General features: G+C 48.0%; 1 protein-coding gene and 2 long non-coding RNA genes across 8 annotated transcripts; 1 reads left to right on the top strand and 2 right to left on the bottom strand.

Moving 5' to 3' along the window:
- The first annotated feature begins 446 nt into the window (after window positions 1–446).
- On the top strand, window positions 447–19,209 carry GNAS (GNAS complex locus). 6 transcript variants are annotated; one of them, XM_042980045.1, is made up of 13 exons: window positions 447–620; window positions 4,353–4,425; window positions 7,594–7,638; window positions 11,926–11,980; window positions 12,071–12,190; window positions 14,066–14,163; window positions 17,316–17,370; window positions 17,489–17,562; window positions 17,678–17,736; window positions 17,843–17,963; window positions 18,113–18,243; window positions 18,559–18,626; window positions 18,853–19,209. In XM_042980045.1, the coding sequence occupies exons 1-13, from the start codon at window positions 482–484 to the stop codon at window positions 18,997–18,999; spliced, it is 1,185 nt and encodes a 394-aa protein (XP_042835979.1). In that variant the 5' UTR covers window positions 447–481; the 3' UTR covers window positions 19,000–19,209. The 6 variants fall into 6 exon arrangements, with proteins under 6 accessions (XP_042835979.1, XP_042835978.1, XP_042835981.1 ...); XM_042980044.1 differs by having other exon boundaries at window positions 11,923–11,980; XM_042980047.1 differs by lacking the exon at window positions 7,594–7,638 and having other exon boundaries at window positions 448–620.
- Window positions 10,385–11,225, bottom strand: LOC122237137. The gene is made up of 2 exons (XR_006215344.1): window positions 10,986–11,225; window positions 10,385–10,683 (listed from the first exon to the last, which is right to left on the bottom strand). It is a non-coding gene; the product is annotated as an uncharacterized LOC122237137 (long non-coding RNA).
- LOC122237138 lies at window positions 13,487–18,858 on the bottom strand. The gene is made up of 2 exons (XR_006215345.1): window positions 18,536–18,858; window positions 13,487–14,294 (listed from the first exon to the last, which is right to left on the bottom strand). It is a non-coding gene; the product is annotated as an uncharacterized LOC122237138 (long non-coding RNA).
- Window positions 19,210–19,394: the final 185 nt, after the last annotated feature.

The raw sequence follows: 19,394 nt of genomic DNA, 5'->3' as shown, positions 1-19,394 counted from the left end.
GCTCCTCATCCCTCCTCCTCCTCCTCCTCCTCCTCCTTCCACCCCCCTCGCCGCCGCCGCCTCCTCCTCCTCCCCCCGCCTCCCCCCGCCCGCTGCAAAGCTTTGGGTCGGGGCGGCGGCGGGCCCGGGCCGAGGCAATAAGAGCGGCGGCGGCGGCAGCGGCGGCAGCAGCTCCCGCAGCTCCTGCTCTGGTCCGCCTCGGCCCGGCGGCGGCCATCAGCCCCCTCGGCCTCGGCTCGAGGGGCGGGGAGCGACGCGCTCCCCTCGGTCCGACCGCCACCACCCTCCCCGCGCGCTCCGCGGCCCGCGCCCCGTAGTCCGCCCCGCGCGCTCCTCCCCGAGGAGCCGAGCCCGCGCCCGGCCCGCCCGCCCGGCGCTGCCCCGGCCCTCCGGCCCCGCGTGAGGCCGCCCGCGCCCGGCCCCGCCGCCGCCGCCGCCGCCGCCGCAGCCCGGCCGCGCCCCGCGCCCCGCCGCCGCCGCCATGGGCTGCCTCGGAAACAGTAAGACCGAGGACCAGCGCAACGAGGAGAAGGCGCAGCGCGAGGCCAACAAAAAGATCGAGAAACAGCTGCAGAAGGACAAGCAGGTCTACCGGGCCACGCACCGCCTGCTGCTGCTGGGTAAGGGCGGGGCGGGGGGCGCCGGCCCCGGCCCGGCCCGGGGGCCCCTCGGGGCGCCCCGCAGGCCGCGCGCGCCGAGCCCGCCCCCCGCCCCGGGCGCGCGCTCCCGAGCCCGCCGCCCGCTCGCGGGCTCTGTCTCTGGGGGGCGAGGCCGGAAGGGGGACCCCGGGGCGCAGATTCGGCCGGGCGGGGGCGGGGGGGGCTCAAAATGGGGCGGGGGGCCGCGGCGGCGCGGGCGCGGGGCCCCCTCCCCTGGCCCGCCCGTTCTCCGTCTCTGTTTCTCTCTCTCTCGCCCTCCCCCTTGCTCTTTTTCCTCTCTCTGTTTTCCGCGAGGCCTACACGACGCCGGGGGTTTGGGTGCATGTTGGGGAGGGGGAGGGGGAGGGGGAGCCCCACAGGGCTCGGGAGACTGCGACAAAAAGAGGGTTTCGGGGACAGGAAATGGGGTGGCGGGCAGAGGGAGGGGGACCCGCCTCCGTGGGGTGTGTGATTTGTTGGGAGACGGAGAAGAAAAGAGGGGCCAGAGAGGAGGGGGTGACGTGGGGGGGGGGCCGCCGCGGTGGCGGAGGGGACCTCGCCGAGGGGAGGCTGTGGCGAGGGAAGTGGCCGAGGAGAGTGGGGGGGGGGGCGGGTGACATCAGCCCCTCGGAAGGGATCGGAGTGGTAAAGGTGGTGCAGTGAGGGGGAGGGGGCGCGGGCGAGTCGTGGCGCCGGAGTGGGGGGGGGGGGCGGGGAGGAGGGAGCGCGGCGGCCGCTGGGCGCGACTCGGTGCGTTTCGGGCAGGACACACTGTGTGCGCGGAGCAGACGTGTCCCGGGCCGGGGCCGGCCGTGGAAGGAAGAGAAGGAGAATCAAATAAAATGAGACCAAAAAAAAAAAAAAAAAAAAAAAAATGGAGTTAGTACGCTAAGTGCCCAGTGAAACCAAATGACACGTCATTTTTACAGTATGACCTTTTTTTCCCCTTCCAGACATGCAGGCTTTTTGAAAAGCAAAGAGAATTAATTGTAGCACAGCCCCCTCCCGCCCCCCCCCACGACACACACACACACACACACACACACACACACACCATTAACACACGCGCACACACACATTTTCCTGTTGGCCACATTGAGAGTGCTTTGTGAAAAAGAAAAAAAAAAGACATTCATAAATCAGAACTGGAAAATGACATTTGTCTGTAAATGGCTTCTTGGTCTGGAAATGGCGTGGGGTTTTTTTGTTTGTTTTTTTGTGTGTGTTTTGGTTTTTTGTCCTTCTCAAGGTGGGAGGGGGCATTGAGAGCGCTTTAAGGAGAAGACTTTTTTTCCAGGTGGAAGGAGATGGACAGACGTTAATTAGTTGTTTGTCAAGTGACATTTGGTTGTTTGATTTTGGGTTTTCTCTTGATTGCGGTTTTTCCTCTTTGGCCAAAAAAAAAAAAAAAAGGCGGGGAGGTGGGGGTTGTTAAGTATAAGGACATGGCCTCTCCTCTTTTCTTAAAGGTGCTGATGGGGGGGGGGGGAGGCAAAGTAAAACATAAGCACAAAAGAAATTGTTGAAATGACCACAAGAATGACACAAACATTAATTAGCATGGAAGTTTTCCACTTCCTTAGTAATTTGGCTGAGTTAATTTGTGAATTTGCGAGGTTAAACCCTAGTTCATGGTCACACTTCAAAAACAGTTTGACTATAAAGAATAAAGACGTAAAAGGCCGATTTTTTCCTTTGTGGTGGTGTTTGGTTTGCTGTTTCTGGATGGGTCACCTCTTTGTTCTCCTGGGTCCAGATTTATATAAAGCAGAAAATTATTAATTAAGTGGAAACGAGTCTGGTGTTCTGTGCATTTGCAATTTCAATAATTAAATGATACATATGTTGAAGTCTTGCCTACAGCTTCTGAAGGTAGAATTCTGCTATGTGAATATTAATATGCATATAACTTGATTTCAAAGTATCAGCTTGGAAAAGTCTAGAATCTTTTCCTGGGAATGCCATCTTGTTACCTGAATACTAATTAGAAACAAGTGTGACACTTAACAGTGCCTTCAATTTCTAACACCTTTGCTCTGTGAACATAAAGTCTCCACTTAATTTGAGACTGTTACTCTGAATACACCTTTTACATCCCTGTGGGCTAATTTTCCCCAGGTGTCCTAGTCTATATGGCTACATATTACCATGATTGATTGATAGCCTCTGGCAGGGGGGGTCTGCAACCAAAGTAATAAGCCCCCCCCCCCAAGAGGAAACCTCATGATGCCCAAAATGCATCTTAATGACATAAATGTGGAAACTGAGGCACAAATCTGTGCCTGTAAGAGAGAGGTGGTGCACATTTTAACACTTCTGACAGAAGAATTTGGAGGTTCTGATTAATGCCTTGTATTCTCTGCACGGAATCTCTTAATAGTGCCTTTAATATTTTAATTTATTAGACTTGGGCTCATTAAGATAGAGTGTTTGCTTTGAAATCAATGTTTCTGTGGAAACTAATTTTAACTTTTACAGATATTGATTACAGCCTTGTGAAAAAGCAAGAGAAGGAGGAATGCTTTGCCCTCTGGGCAGTAAAACAAAAACAATTAATAAAATTAAAACTGAAAAAGGGGGGGGTAAAAAAAAAACAGATTTGTGTGGGAGGAGGGCAAAAAATTTTTCACATACACAGTACTTGTTCAAGAGAGTATACATTTGCAAAAAAAAAAAAAGAATGAAAAAAATAGCAATCCTCCTCCTTGCTGGGTGGAACTGTGCTTTTTCCATAAAATATATGTTTACAAATGAAAGGTGATTTAAAATGGAGGCATGTGCTCCTTTTTACTGTTTAGTTGAGAAGGGCTCGAGGAATCTGAAAATCCAGTGGCTCCCTCATGATTAAAGTCATGTCCTTTTAACAGTACTTTTCATAGTTGTTGCTGCATGCGAATGTGGTCGTTTTCAAGCACTATATTTGATACCAAAACGTATTTTTCGAGAAGATGACATAAACTGGATGGTCTTCCATTTTCCACCCCCCCCCACCCCCCGCAACATGGTGGTTGTATCCAAAGAGAATTTATCTTTAGGAAGATACCCTTTGCAGAAAAGGAGGATAAATGGAAGATTGCGGGTTGGGGTTGATTTTTGAGTAGCCCGAGGGGAGAAAAGCTGTCCATTAAAGAAGCTGAATTGTGAAAATTTGCGGGAGGGAAATGCTGCGTCAGTCCGTGAGCTGAAGACAGCGGTGTCTGGGCATTGTTTGTGAATCCTGGGTGTTTTAACCGTGAAACCTCTGACAAACCGGGAATTCTGTGGCTATCTACATGTATGTGTATGTTTCACCAGTGAATGCTATTCAGTTTCAGTTTTGACTTCCAAGTTTCTCCCCCCCCACCCCCTCAAATGACAAAATTGCGTCATCCTGTCTTTGCCCCCCCCCTTGCTTTCCCACCCCACAAATTTGAAAACAACCAAAACAAAACAAAACCCTGAAAACAGCAAGCCCTTTAATTCTTGTTACTGTGATGGTGAAAACACTGCAGGTAGACACAGAGTTGGACATGTTACTTCATTTTCTCTGCGTCGAAATGTCAAGGAAGATTGCAAGTCTGTTGTTTTGTTTGTTTGGTGTTTTTGTGTTTCCTGTTGTTGTCGTGTTGTTGTTGTTTTGCGTGCTGCTTCTGTGGAAAACACGGCAGCCCTCTTCCCTGCCCAAAGTGTGTAAAATGCCTCCCTCATAACCTGAGACTTACTTTCATTTTCTAGGTGCTGGAGAATCTGGTAAAAGCACCATTGTGAAGCAAATGAGGATTCTGCATGTTAATGGGTTTAATGGAGAGTAAGTGTCAACTCTGTGCTGGGGCACAATAAGATTAACACGTTTTATACTAACCTTTAGGAAGTTTAGGTAGATTTTGGGGGCTGGGCAGCCAATTTTCACTTAATTTTTTCAGCCTACATAGGAGAAAATCCAGGGAAGAGCTCTTTGGAGATTCGCCCCCCCCCCCCTTAGACTCTTTGGTGCAGCAATAAATAATAAAAGTAATAATAAAGCACCAGTGTTGTTGTAAAACTATCCCCCCCCCCCCCCCCACCAGGGAGAGAGCACCTGGCTGGCCCCATGACAGGTCTGTTGCAGACCTGCCCAAATTTTGGTGCAGTGGGTCTCTGACATAGCTGACACCTGCTGTGACCACCCCCCTTTTCAGACAACCTGACCACTGCAGAGAAGCGCCCCCCCCCCCCCCAGCAGATTTCAGCGCAATGCGCCATTGCGGGATGTATTAAACTATTAGGGAGAACATTGTTTCAGTAATATTCTCACATGAAAACAGTTGAAGGAGACAGCCCTTGTTAATAATTCCTCATTCCCTCACCGTCCTCCCCCCGCCCCGCCCCCCCCCCCGGAAATTAACATTATGGGCAAATCATTGTTTCCCTTTCTAAAAATCAGTAGTCTTGCCTAGAGAAAGAAGATGGAGACTGGGAGTTAGGTACTTCCGGCTGGGTCAAGGGGCATTTTTGCCTTTGAAAAGTCCTTCGAGGCATCTTGGTACAGGACAATGTGACAATACCACAGTGAGAATAAAGATGAAAAGAGAGTGCGTGTACTAGGGATGTAAGAAATGGGGGGTCACGCTTGCCATGAAAAACATGCAAACAGAGGGGAGCGCTCAATACACTCAGAATTTGCTTTTTCTGCCCGGACCCCAGATGGGCCCTTCCCATGTGAAACAGAAGGACCTAAATCTGCCAGCCTCTGTTCTCACGGGATGACAGCGGTTAACCTTACAAACACCTGAAGACACTAGTTTACAATTACTAGCTGGTTAGCAATCCCATTCCCTTTCTTAAACCTGGATTCAGTTGAAAACTTGTCTCAGTTTGGTTTCATGGGTGGGGGGGGGGGGCGGACATTGAGTCAAGGTCGCATAGTTTAATTCAGTTATGCGCCAAAAGCCCCCAAAACAAACCAATAAAGAGGCAGTTACTGACACCTACTATGCACCAAGCACCAGGCAAACAAAGATCAATTTTATCACCTTTCAGAGGTACGAGGACTGCGCCTGAAGGCAGCTCTTTATGGAACATTCTAGAATTTCTTAGGTCACATAATCGGGGCTAAGGATGATGTCACACATGCAAATGGACGGTTTAGTTTAGGATGCTCTTTATCCTCGAACCTCGAATTCAGAAGGATGGGCTGTTTTACCAGTTGTATGAATGGCTCGTTATCAATATGGATATACAGGCGGTTAATTGAATAGCTCGCTTGCAGTTCTTAATTCCTGACACACCCTTCAATAAAGCCCTCTTACCAGAGATTGCCATCGGTTGATAAACAAAAAGCCAGAAACCGACTTTTTAGCTATGTGAATTTGTAATTTAAAGAAAAATCTTGCATAATTATTTCCCTTGCATCTTGCCGGGGAGTGCTTCTTCATGAGGCTAGTTAAGCAAAAATGATTTGACCATGTACCCTCTAGATAAATATTTTGATTAAAACTGGACATGGCTAGCATTTTTAAAAGGATGCAGCAGCCACTGTTTACCTTAGCTCGAGTCCAGTAGAAGATAGGACATCCTTGCAATAATTTACTTAAGGTTTTATTACTCTACAGACTGCCCTACGGTTTTTTAATTTTTAGAGCAAGGATTCTCCTCCCTTAGCGAGCCAGTCTGTAATGCACATGAGGCATTTAAACCAGAACTTCTCTTTTCTATTTTCTTTTTAAAAAGAGGAAGCGACATTCCCAGTTTGCCTGCCTTGTAGAGGAAGCCATAGGTAATCTCTGAGGACGTTAAATTTAGCCCGTGGAAGTGACATACAGGGGAATTCTTCGTGTGAGTCTAGAAACCTTATTTTTATCTCCTTCAACTGAGCCTCCTTTTTTCTTTTTCCTCACTGCGGTATTGCAACAAAAGCGGTTTCCTTCTTCACTAGGAATTCCCTATGAAATGGTGACATCCATCCACTAAAGGGTGTTCTGCGTGGTGCAGGGGCCTTCTCCTCCTCGCTCCCGTAAATGTGCGCTTTGTTAGGGCTGGGCTAAGCTATGAAATTTGCCTTAACTATCCGCAGACTGCCGTGCTGGTTACATTTTGAGAGTAAGGTGTACTATTAATCTGACCTTCAGAAATACAGAGGTCAAGTGCGGATTTTCCTAACTCAAAGCTAACTCTTCCTTACATTTAGTGCCAGGGCAGGGGGTGGGGGGCGGGGGGAAGGAGTGCCATTAACACTGGTTGAGCTAATAAGCTAATCAATTAAAAAACTCTGTAGAACGCTTAGCCGTCCTGCCCTTCCTACCTTCAAGGAGAAATTCCTACCATTTATGAAGATTGGGTTTTGTTTTGTTTTGTTGGGTTTTGTTTGTTTTTTGGAGGTGTAGTGAGTTTTGTTCTTTTAATTTTTTTTCTTTTTTTTTTTTTTTTTTTTTTTTTTTTTGCTGTCTCACAGTTCAGACATAGTTTTAATTGATGACAGTTATCAGGAACGAGTCTATATAAATAAAAACATTTCATAGGTAGTTTCCCTGACCTCAAGAAGGGAGGAAATTAATACTGCACCAGGAAATCATGGGCAAAAATCACCCGTACCTCTGCCTTTGTGTGTTCAGATACAACATGGTAAAAGATTGAGATCTGGGAGAATCCAGGAGCCTTATGCGCGGCTCTGTTCTCCAAAGAATTGTGAGATAAATCACTGCTTTATCTCCCTAATGCATGTACATTTAGTGAAAGCACAAGAAAATAATTATCCGTCCCTTCTGTATACCCTACCGGAGAGTCTCCAGAGGGCTCGGCTAATCCTGCGGCAGAGGTGTGGTGTTCTTTCCTCCACGGCCTGCAGTCTCAGTGGACATTGCAACTTAGCCAGAAAGGCGGCTAAGAATTAACGGGAGGATGGTGACCGTTTGTTTAGGAATGTAGAGAGGCTGTGTGGGGTTTTTGGGAAATTGCGGTGCCTTGCAGATTAGGTGAGCTTTCAATCTCTCTTTAAAAGGGGCGGCGAAGAGGACCCGCAGGCTGCCAGGAGCAACAGCGATGGGTAGGCACATTCAAAACCACAACAACTTTGTAACAAACAAACAAACATGAAGATCATCCTGGGAAACTGAGGGCAGAGCCCCGGGGAGAAAACAAAACTCATCTCGGGGGCCATCAGCCATCTTGGTATACATGTTTGCACATGACACGTAATCTCTTCGCATTTCGGAGCAAGTGCAGTGCAAAACATAATTTTTTTTTTTTTTCTGGCCATCCTTTAAATGTAATTAAATCCAGGTGGGGGAAAGTTAACAGATTTCAGCTTTAGACGATCAGTTTAAGGTTTCGAGTATTGACGTTTTTCCATATGGTTTCTGTTTCTCCACCCACCCCACCCCCCAGCTCTCCGTTTGAATTGGCTACTCGTTTTTAAAACTAGACTAAATTCCATCCACCCGCTGCTTGGTCTGATGTTAAAATTTCAGACTTTTCGGAGAGGAAAAAAAAAAATCTTTTTCCTCGATTAAGATACATGGTGCTGCACCGTCTATAATTTGGGGAGGGGGGGAAAAAAAAACACCTCGGCACCTTGAGGAGGTCATTGTTAAGAATGGTCTCGAAAAGCCTCTGATCTTTTAAAACTTCTCAAATGTAGGTTAACCAGAGGCACTTTGCGTTAGCCAGTGGATAGGTAATTCACGATGGCATCCGCTTTTTATTTTTTTTTTCCCCATTCATTATCAGTTTTGTTTTTCTTCACTTCCTACATCCCCGCTGCCCATCACACGCCGACATGCACACGCATGCCAGGTAGCCATCGCAGCTCAGCTATTTCTCATGAGAGCACGCAGAGCCGACTGACCCAGCCTAGGGCATCTCAAAGAAATAGCTTCTGTGGCCGGGGGTGGGGCGGGGCAAAGGATACCGGGGTGGACAAAGTGACTTACACATGTCTGTTCATCTGTTTCTTTTAGAATGTATTATCCCTAGATGGTGGCTACAGTTTCTCCTCTTCCCGGCTATGCTATCCCACTTTGCATGCTGGAATTGCCTGGTCTTAGGAACCTCTAATAAGAATACTATTCTGTTGTGGGGGGGAGGGGGATGGGGCCCTACCACCTAACCTCTAAAGATAACTGAAAACAAAACAAAACAAAAAAAACCAAAAAAAAAGCACAAAAACCCACAAAACCACAAAAAAAAAATGGAATGAAATCCTTAATTGGCAAAAATGTAGTGTAACAGCAATCCAAAAAAGGCATCTACATAAAAGTGACTAACTGACCGTTTACTGTACCAAAAGTTGGCATCTGAGAACTATGACAAGCCCATATTGACCCCCCGACTCTGTACTAGATGCTGTGCTAGACCCCCGAACCCTACTAACACCTGCCTGCACTTCTGTGACTCTGTTCTGCAAGTAAATATAAGTATTAACATACGTGATAAATAAAAATTCTCTGCATGTTTCAGCAATCCCCGTATCCTGCGTCTGTCTTCTGTCTTTCTTCTTTTGTCTGTCCTTTCCCACAAAGGCACAAAGAGAAAGGTGCAGGACCGAAAGAAACTTAATACAGTGTAGCCTTCCCCCACCACTTGGTTAGCTGAAGGGGGGGAGGGAAGGGACTTTTAAAATAAAACCCCAGGCGATAGGCTTCGCGGACACACTGGGGGAGGGAGGGGGCCACGTCCCCAAAGCATTTCCAGCCCCACCCAGTGTTTTAGTCCATCAGATCAAAAGTGTGGCGGTTGATACATAACTTGGCTTTGTTAAGTAGTTTAGAGACATCTGAGGAATTTGCTCTGAATTTCACAATCAACGTTAAATTCATTAAGCGATAGTAAAAATGATGATAGACCTGCCAGCCCCGGTATAATGTCTCCATCTACATAGTAATTGCTTCAATGGAAGAATTTTATGTTTTAGTATTACACACCCGAATTAGATTTCAGATTTCTGTTTTAGCTGTTTTATACTTGATCTACTCCCACACCTATTCACATACGTAGATGAATACTGAACACGTTCTCAAAATATCCGTATTTAAGACTGGAAGTTTTCCAATTACCATACTACTACTTAGACCAAAATATCAAACCGAATGAAAGAACCTCCTTTCTGGAAGGACTCTCCTCTTGCTCCACGTGCATTTGGGTAGTTAATACCCGGACGTCTCTAATTTCAACTACTGTGGGACCTTGAAAGCTAGGGTGACGTCATGGCTCTCGTTACCATGGAAATGGAGCCTGTTTTTAATGAATGGGATTTGTCCCGTGGGGTTCTAGGTAAACCTGGGCCTGTGTGCGAACATTCGGGGCAAACGCGCATCCTTTCAACATTTCTGACGTCTACGTAACTGACTCGGACTCTATAGCACCAAGTCTGGACGTGGTTCCCGATTTCAGAAATGAGCTTCAGTGGTGCACACACACGAGCAGAAAGGTCCCACAGGGCTCGGGGCTCCCGTCCCTTTCCATGGAGGGTGGCGGCAGTAAGCAGGAGTCTGGGGGCCAGGGGCACCCTTGCCATCGGGGCGTGGATGCCACGCTCCTGGTTTGCAGGACCCCTCTTGCTGTCCTGCCTCTTCCTCAAATTCTCCTGACTCCCAGCACTTGTAAGTGGCCGTGAGGGGGTTCCTTCCTGGTACGGTCTTTTACTCCCAGCCTCCCCCACTGAGAAGAACACCTGTAAACCAGCTTTTTAGTCTGACGTTAAAAGCAGTTGCTCCAAAGCCAGGGTAACAGAAAGCGGGCTGACCCTGCCTGGGAAACGGGGGAAATGAAGTCAGGAAGTGTGGACCCACCCCTCAGATCGATAGGCAGATCTTTATTTTGGTAAGAATGAAATACTTAATGCTAGCTATGACCGCTCCTTGAAAAAAGTCACGAGCGGGATCTTCGGAGGTGGGGGCAGAGCTGTTGGCAGGCGAGCACGTGGCCGCCCCCCTCCCCCTTCGAGAGCTCTCTTCTCCACTCCGCACTCCTAACCATGCTGCCAGGCTGCGGATGCTGTCATTCCCCCTCCGCGTCTTCCCTACACTAACACACTGTCGCGTGCTGCTCCTGAGGGGCCACGGGGTTAATTTCTACCCCCGTGCCGGGACTCCTGGTGAAATCAACCAAGTGAAAGCGTCAAAAATGAGGAATTTTGACATTTTCTCTAAAAATTATACACAGCAAGGAAAAGTGAGCCCCGTCCCCTCTCCTGCCTCTGGCGCACTTTTCAGCCTCAGTTTCCTCTGGGAGGGGGGAGCACCTTAACCTCCCCGTGACCGTGCTGTCTCGTCCCGGGGCTCAGTTCACCGTAGGTATGTCCTGGATATTGGCTCCATGCCCCCCACCCAACGCCACAAGGTTGAGGCAATGGGTGTATTAAGATTTATACCCCAAGCAAGAGGTCCTTCTTACCCCTGAAGACACAAACTCTAGAATGTTCTTTGGTCGTGTCTCCAATGGAGGACAGTTGCCGGAAGACCCCTACAGCACTTGAGTTGATGTCACTGGGTGTAAACATTTCTCCAGGGGACCCCAGAAGCCAAAGGGTGTGACCTTTACTTATGGTCCCAGTGACCCTGAATAAAGATCACCATGTCCTATATGACTTACATTCGGGTCATAATTAAAAGGCCACTCAACCTCTAACCTCCAACCCCCCACCCCGGCACACGAGTCCCAGACCATACAGACTTCTGGGGGCAGAATCTCATTTTATCCCCATTTACACTGAGGGACCAATGTATATTATCACCTAGGAATGTCGTTGCTAGCTGACTGACATGATGACTTAATAAAAATGGCCTCAAAGCCTCAGAATCTGTAATCTCACCATCTGCGTTCACTGGTTCTCTGTATACTAAGCCAGTGACCAAGTAAGCCCCAAGAAGAACCATGAAACTTTTTCTCCTCCCTAGTATGTGACTGACATCACCCTCTTCCCCCCCAACACAAACACACACGCACGCACGCACGCACACACAGGGATGTTGATAAGGGCCAGGAGGAGCCTTTTAGGAAGTGTCGGTGTGCAATGGGGGCTTCAAAAAAAAAAAAACTGGAACCACACCTGAAATAGTCCATGAACCAGGTCTGACTTCTGGTACAGTAGCCTTGATTCTTATCTCGATGCCAATTTGCTAATCTCCCCCAATCGGGCGTGTCCTCGGGACACATTTGGGAGGTTATAATTTGAAACCACCTTTATTCAGGAACCTCCAATCTGTACAGATCTGAATCCGCAGGTCTTTCAAGAACAGAATACTATGCTTTTAGTTGGAATATCTTGACTAAAGAGACGCTGTTCGCCAATGTGATGCAATATGATTTCTTTTTCTTTTCAATCCCACTGTAGTGAGAAGGCAACCAAAGTGCAGGACATCAAAAACAACCTGAAAGAGGCCATCGAAGTATGTGTTTGGGTCCTTTGTCTCGTTCTCCTCTTAGCTCCCCTTTCAGATAGTGCCGTCCCCCTGACTGCTTTGCTAAATCATTTGCAGACCATCGTGGCCGCCATGAGCAACCTGGTCCCCCCCGTGGAGCTGGCCAACCCTGAGAACCAGTTCAGAGTGGACTACATTCTGAGCGTGATGAACGTGCCCGACTTTGATTTCCCTCCCGTAAGCTAAGCTCTTGAATCATTCCTTTGCCCCCTCCCCTGTACAGTGGGCGGCACAGGGTGATGAGCTCTGGGGACCGGTCACCGGTGTATCGCATATAGGCACACCTGTGTCAGAGCCACAGTTCGGGCCGAACACATTTCTGTGATGCTGATTCTTATAAAAAAGTGATTTCCGTTAGGGCTCAAAATCCTAATCATCATTAGGGCTTTGCTCAAGATGGGTGAGTGGAATTCTGTCACGCCTTGTAAATCTCCCCCCCCCCCCCACAAGTAAGCATCACACTTTATTCTCACGACGTTAGATGGTAGGTTTTTATAAAGGAAAACGTCGTGAGCTGTGGCAGCCTTAATTATTCCCTCGTACACGTCTTGTGACAAACAAAACTGTATGTTAAATATGGCACACAAATGCTAATTGTCCAGTTAAATGAAAGTATCCAAAGATACCAAGGAACGCAGAAGTGAAGTGCGAGCCCTGGGTTTTATAAATGGAAGACATTCTCCTTTTAAACAGTTTACTATTTGACCTTTATTAAAGTTTTTTTTTCTTTTTATTTTTCTCTAAAATCAGTGCTTGCCTTGGGGCAGATGAAACCTTTTTTCTTTCTTTTTTTTTTTTTTCCTTTGAAAAAAGAAAGGACTTTCACCTAAATTATAACTTGGGAGAGTTTCTTCTGCCCATCCTGGTTGATGTGCAGGACCCTGTTTACAAAGGTTCTCTGTTCCATAAAGAACTATTTTTAGGGAACACAGAAGGAGCCATACCCAAACATACGTTTTGACCCCTCTACTGTAGGGGAAGATTAGTTTATAAGAGGGGGACGGGAAACAAGATGGGAAGATGCACCAGTTTATAAGGCCCAGAAGGAAAAGACTTGTCTACAGTTAGAACAATGAGTTATTGTTGCCTTTTGTCAGGCTTTCCTGGGAATTTGTGTTTGTGTATTTTAAATGGGCTTGGCTGCAAACTTACGCTAGCAGGGAAGCAGTATTCATAAGTATGGCTAGGTGAATTTTTTTTTTTAAATAGCGTGTTTGAAGAAAACTCCAGCAGTAAGAACAATATACATAATGCATGTTTCTAATAGAGGGGAAAATGGCAGCCTATTGAAAATGCACCAGAACAGTAACCTTTTATCAGTCGTGCCGACATCTGAACTTTGTGTCCCCTACCTACCTTTAATCTTTCTCTTGGCTGAATTCACACTGAAGAAAAACCCTCTCTTGCCTTGTAAGGGAAGACTGCCCCCATAGAATTAAAAATGTGTTCAAATGACACGTGAATCATAACCGATTGCAATTTAAAACGACACAGTTTATTTGCTCCCTTGTTCCCATTAGGACCCTTCCCAAAGGACAGGCACTGACAGGGCCACGTTTGCCAGTGGTTCCCAACCATATTACTTTTTTGGTAAAATTCAAATTTTCCTGGAAGGGAACTTCATCCCAAGCACATCTTACAAATGAAATATCTTGTTTTCACAACACTGAATCATTTCTTGGCATATTCTCCTAATGCAGATTAATGTATATCTTTCCCATATAAGCAATTGTGTAAAGAAGCAAAATTATTCGGTAGGTGACTATGTCCCGCACCCCCCCCCCACCCCCCCAAAAAAAAATACACCTAGGAAAACTACCCAAGACCCGTAATTCACAAGAAGAGACAGCAGGAATTAATTACTCTGGCTTTTAATTACGTTTCGCAAATTGAGTGAAAAGCCTTTTTTGAGCATGAAGTCGTTAACTTGGCTCTCAACTGGGAATCCCACCCCGTGCTGGTCACACAGTGGACCGTGGTGTGGGGGTTAGGGGGGCAGCGCGGTGACGGCCTGGGCACAAGCTCATCGGTGCTCTCTCTCATGTGTCTCAGGAGTTCTACGAGCACGCCAAGGCTCTGTGGGAGGACGAAGGAGTGCGTGCCTGCTATGAGCGCTCCAATGAGTACCAGCTGATTGACTGCGCCCAGTAGTGAGTAACCTCTCTCCTGCCTCCGCACACGGGACGGGCACGCCTCGAGAAAGTGCTAGAAGCCTCTACTCCCGCTTGTCAAGTCCTTTGCGGAAGAGTTGCGTTCACAGAGGCCAGCCAGTCATTCTCACCTGCACTTAGAAAGTTCTAGTTGGAGTCATTTGTTCTATAAAGCCCTTAATTACACTTTTTTAGTGCAGCGACATTATTTTATATAAACAATTAGTGCCTTTTAGAGCAAAATGATAATTACTTGCAAAAAGGTGACGCTCGGAATTAATTAGCTTGAGGTAATTAATTGGATTGACCTCCAAGCTTTTAGAAAGAGCGGGCAGCTCTCGTACTTTGAATAATGTAAAAATGTTGTATTTTATTGCTATAATTTAAAAACCAAGGGAAATGGTGAGGACAAAAACATACCTCCCCCCTCCTCGGTAGCTAGCGGTTGCCTTGCTATTTCTGCCATCAGGTAAGTGACTACAGTTAGTCGAGTTAGGTTTTGTGTTGAATTCCATGTCCTACCCTTACCCATCCACACCGGGCTTCGATTCAAGGATGCTTCCCCCTATGGCGGGGGGGGGGGGGGGGGGTCCTTCTCTGTCCCCCCTTCCAGTGGACATGACAACACATACCTGGAGAGTTGCCTTTTAAATAGCTTACCACCTCCCTCATCCTGTACATGTTAGATAGCAAATGCATGATGGTCAGAGCCGTAAAAAAATTCTTAACATTGCTCGTTGGCTGCTGTTGCACAAACATGCTAAGGGGTCGCAGTTAAAATATTCGGAAGCTGGAGTGTCTTGTGACCGGGCAGGTGGGGGGGTGGGGGAGGCAAAAGACATTTGTGGGGTTTCAACCTTTCTTCTATAGGTAGCTGAAACTCAGAAATGGCTTTGCTATTAGGTAGAAAATCCGAAGTACTCAGGACCAGGGTTCCAGGCTGGCTCACCAGAAGCTGAAATTGCGTTACTGAGGAATTTATTGTGAATACCAGTTGAATAAATAGGAGGCAGGAAGAGGTAGCAGCAAACAAACAGCAAGTTCCCTAGAATCCTGTTATCTACAAATCACAGAGGCACTTGGTAGGGTCTGTGAAACCTATCAATTTATCTTTCCCTGGTCCCGCCTTCCCATAGGAAGTGCACAGTGGATTATTTCCACTTGTCACATAGAGGGCTATTTCATGGCTGGGTATGCAGGCAAATCTGTGTATTTTCTCAAGGACAGAAAAACAGTCCATCTTGGCCAGTCCCTGTGACCCCAACCCCCTACCACTTCTTCAACAAAGTCCCTGATTTTCTCAAAAGTTTGAACTGAAAGCTGGAAGTGCTAATTATAGTAACTCAAAACAAATGGAAATCCTGGAATTGTTTGCGTTTTGTATTTTGGATCCAAGTCAGAAGTACAGGTACAAGATTAGGAGGGTTTAACCCTCCCAGCTTTCAGTGCTCTGGAAGGGGGAGGGCGTGACAGTTTCATTAATAGTAATTTAGCCAACATTTTTTTTGTTTTGTTTTGTTTTGTTTTTATTTCACACCATTTAAAAGTTTTCTTTTAAAGCAGCGTTAAACTGCTCCTGCAAGTTTATCAGAAAATGGCAACATTTGCACCGTTTATGGAAAGTTTTAAGGAAACCGGTGGGGGGGGGGGGGTTGTGGAGTGAACATGGCTTAAAACTTTTAAAATGTCTTCCCTGGCGGGATGATTGGAACAGCCCTCTGTGCACACTGACCAGCATGTTTCTGGTTGAACTGCCTTTATGTTCAGGTTGCCATACGGGTACCTTGACTATTTCTTAAGCTGCCTATTTTTATTTGTTGAGCTGGGGTTTGGCTGGCCCGGCTCCAGATGTCTCTCTCACAAGATTTGGTGCTGATGATCTATTTATAGAACTGTGGTTCTGTTGCCATGGCAACGTGCTGGAGGCCAGGGCGGCTGGGGAGCTATTTCTGGACTGGTGCTCTAATGTAGGACTGATTGGGCAAGTTAGTATATCCTCTAAGCCAGACTAACTCTAAAGTGGTAAAAAGGAAGGGGGGAAGAAAACTCACAGAATTTTGTTAAGTAGACTTTTCTCTCTCGGGGAGTTTCTTTTCTGATTAGCCCACTTTTAAAACAAATTCCAAGCCCCCTTCCCTCTCCCCCCCCCCCCCAAAAATAACCCCCTGGTTTTAAACTTAATTTTCCATATTAATTAAATGACCCCAATCTTTCCAAAGTTAGTTTTCCTAATGGTGCCCAGTGAAGCAACACGGGCAGGACCATCCTTACTTTGGGAAGAAAGTTATGGCCACTGCCTGCTCCTCACGGAGAGCCTCCTTAGCGTGCATGATGGGCTCTGGGGCTCTGAGCCCCTCTTCTGTGCAGGACCCTTGCCATGGGAAGATCCATAACCTGGATGGCTGTGAGGTTTCTGAAAAACGCAAAGTCCCCTATCTGGAGTGTTGTATTTCATGGACCCAACAGAACGGAAGGGCACTGTGTGCTTATTTCCTGTTCGGTGTGGTTAGGGCAGAAAGGGGCCCTTTGTGTCCGCCTCCTTTGTTCTCTTTTAATAAGCGAGATTCTTAAAAAGTAGGAGGAAGGGATACCCATTCTGAGTAATTCAAACAATCTCATTTTCATGAGTCCCTGGAGGGGAAAATCCTTGCTGCTTTTAAGTGTGCCATTTTACTCTTTACCCAAAAAAAGTGGAATGAAGTGGGGCAGCATACAGTTTTTGAATTCCTTGTCATTTTAGTCAAGGCCAGATAACTTGAAAATTTTAAATTTTTAGTCCTTATCAACGGCACAAGCTCAGATACGCCTGATTTCGGGCCCTCTGCCGGCTGCCGGGCGCGGAACTGAGACCAGAGCCAGCCCTGCTCTCGTCCCGTGCTCTCCCTGTAGGGCCGGGGCCCCCCAGCGAAAGTCCATTTTCCCGGTTCCTAGATCTACCAGCCAGACAGGTTGACCTTAAACGCTGCCTGCGCTAACCCCTCATAGGCATCGAGGCCTAAGCGTGAACGACAAGGCCCCCACTGACTTCCTGCGCCTAACTACCACACCGTCGTTTCCACTGAGCTCAACTAACTGTACAGCGAGGCGGGACTTGCGGGCAAATGCGGCATGAGCTCTTGGAACACCCCGGTGTGTCTGTCTTTTCCTCCCAGCTTCCTGGACAAGATCGATGTCATCAAGCAGGCCGACTACGTGCCTAGTGACCAGGTATGCAGAGGACTTGGAGCCCCCTTTCCAAGCTCGTCGGGATCTCTGCGCCCGGTGGGCGGTTGTTAATATCCCAGTTGGATTTGGTGAGATCCACTGACCCGGGTTTTGTTTTTAGGATCTGCTTCGCTGCCGCGTCCTGACTTCTGGAATCTTTGAGACCAAGTTCCAGGTGGACAAAGTCAACTTCCAGTAAGTGAACGATCCCCTTCTCAGAACGGACGCGTGTCCTTCTGTCCCGCCAGCAGCAGAGTGGCGGGACGGTGTCAGCCCTGTGGGGTGACCGGGTGTCCTCTGTCTCCTGCAGCATGTTCGACGTGGGTGGCCAGCGTGACGAGCGCCGCAAATGGATCCAGTGCTTCAACGGTACGCAGGCCGCGAGGAGCTCTGCTCCGGGGACGCTCCGCTCTCTTGACCGGTAAAGGTCATTCTCGCCTCTAACCCACACTGCTTCTGCTTTCTTGGGCCGCAGATGTGACTGCCATTATCTTCGTGGTGGCCAGCAGCAGCTACAACATGGTCATTCGGGAGGACAATCAGACCAACCGCCTGCAGGAGGCTCTGAACCTCTTCAAGAGCATCTGGAACAACAGGTGTGCGGTGCCCCGCCCCCCGGCTTCTCCCAGTTCTCTCACCCCGGGGTCCTGTCCCCGATCTCCAGGCCCCTCCAGGCCCCGTGCAAGCGCGTCAACCCCTTAGCGCGTCCTTTTCCCGGACCTTAAACCTGCACCCTCTCTGCCAGATGGCTGCGCACCATCTCCGTGATCCTGTTCCTCAACAAGCAAGACCTGCTCGCTGAGAAAGTCCTCGCTGGAAAATCGAAAATTGAGGACTACTTTCCAGAATTTGCTCGCTACACTACTCCCGAGGACGGTACGTACGACCTCCCGCCGAGGGCCGGGCCCTTCTCGGGTTCACGGGGCCTGTACGCTCACGAATGTGCCGGACGTGTCCGTTCCCGGAGGGTTTTCATGCCAGTGGAGTTTAAGAGTCCCCTCAATGAACAACCTCTAGAAGAAAGGAAGCCTCTCTGCGTTCCCGCCCCCAGACTCTAAGGGAGCTTGCGGGGAAGCAAGAGAAGCTTCTTTCTGCCTATTTGCCTATGGAGAAACGAAGGGGCCCCGGTGATGCCAGCTCTCTGGCTCTGCTCGCTGAATGACCTTACCCCGATCTTTCTGTTCTTCATAGCTACTCCTGAGCCCGGAGAGGACCCACGCGTGACCCGGGCCAAGTACTTCATCCGCGACGAATTTCTGGTGAGTAGAGACCCTCCTCTGGTTCTCTCTCGTTCTTTTTCTCAGCGGTGTGGATTGACTGACTTCAGTGTGGGGACTGACCTCTCCAGTTCCCTTTGGTTTCACCAAGGACCGGTGTGAACTTTAGCGGAACCTCGGTAGCTGGTCGATCGTCTGCGGTAGGCGCCCCGCGGGCGACGGTGGGGACGGTGTGGTCTGACTGTGTGGTCTTGTGTTTGTGCCACAGAGAATCAGCACTGCCAGTGGAGACGGGCGTCACTACTGCTATCCCCACTTCACCTGCGCCGTGGACACCGAGAACATCCGCCGTGTGTTCAACGACTGCCGTGACATCATTCAGCGCATGCACCTTCGTCAGTACGAGCTGCTCTAAGAAGGGAACACCCAAATTTAAGTCAAGCCTTAAGCACAATTAATTAAGAGTGAAACGTAATTGTACACGCAGTTGATCACCCACCATAGGGCATGATTAACAACGCAGCCTTTCCTTTTCCCCCCAAGTGATTTTGCGAAATCCCCTCTTCCCTTCAGCTTGCTTAAATATTCCAAATTTAGAAAGCTTAAGGCGGCCTACAGAGAAAAAGAAAAAAAAAACAAAGGCCACAAAAGTTCCCTCTCTCTTTCAGTGAATAAAATAACAGCAGCAAACAGAAATAATGAAATAAAAGAAATAAATGAAATAAAAGAAATAAATGAAATAAATGAAATAAATATTGTCTTGTGCAGCATTAAAAAAAATCAAAATAAAAATTAAATGTGAGCAAAAGG

The sequence above is a fragment of the Panthera tigris genome, chromosome A3, assembly GCF_018350195.1.
Source record: "Panthera tigris isolate Pti1 chromosome A3, P.tigris_Pti1_mat1.1, whole genome shotgun sequence".
NCBI classification, from domain to species: domain Eukaryota; kingdom Metazoa; phylum Chordata; class Mammalia; order Carnivora; family Felidae; genus Panthera; species Panthera tigris.
The sequence above is the reverse complement of the archived record's forward strand: the minus strand, read 5'-3'. Positions and strand labels throughout refer to the sequence as shown.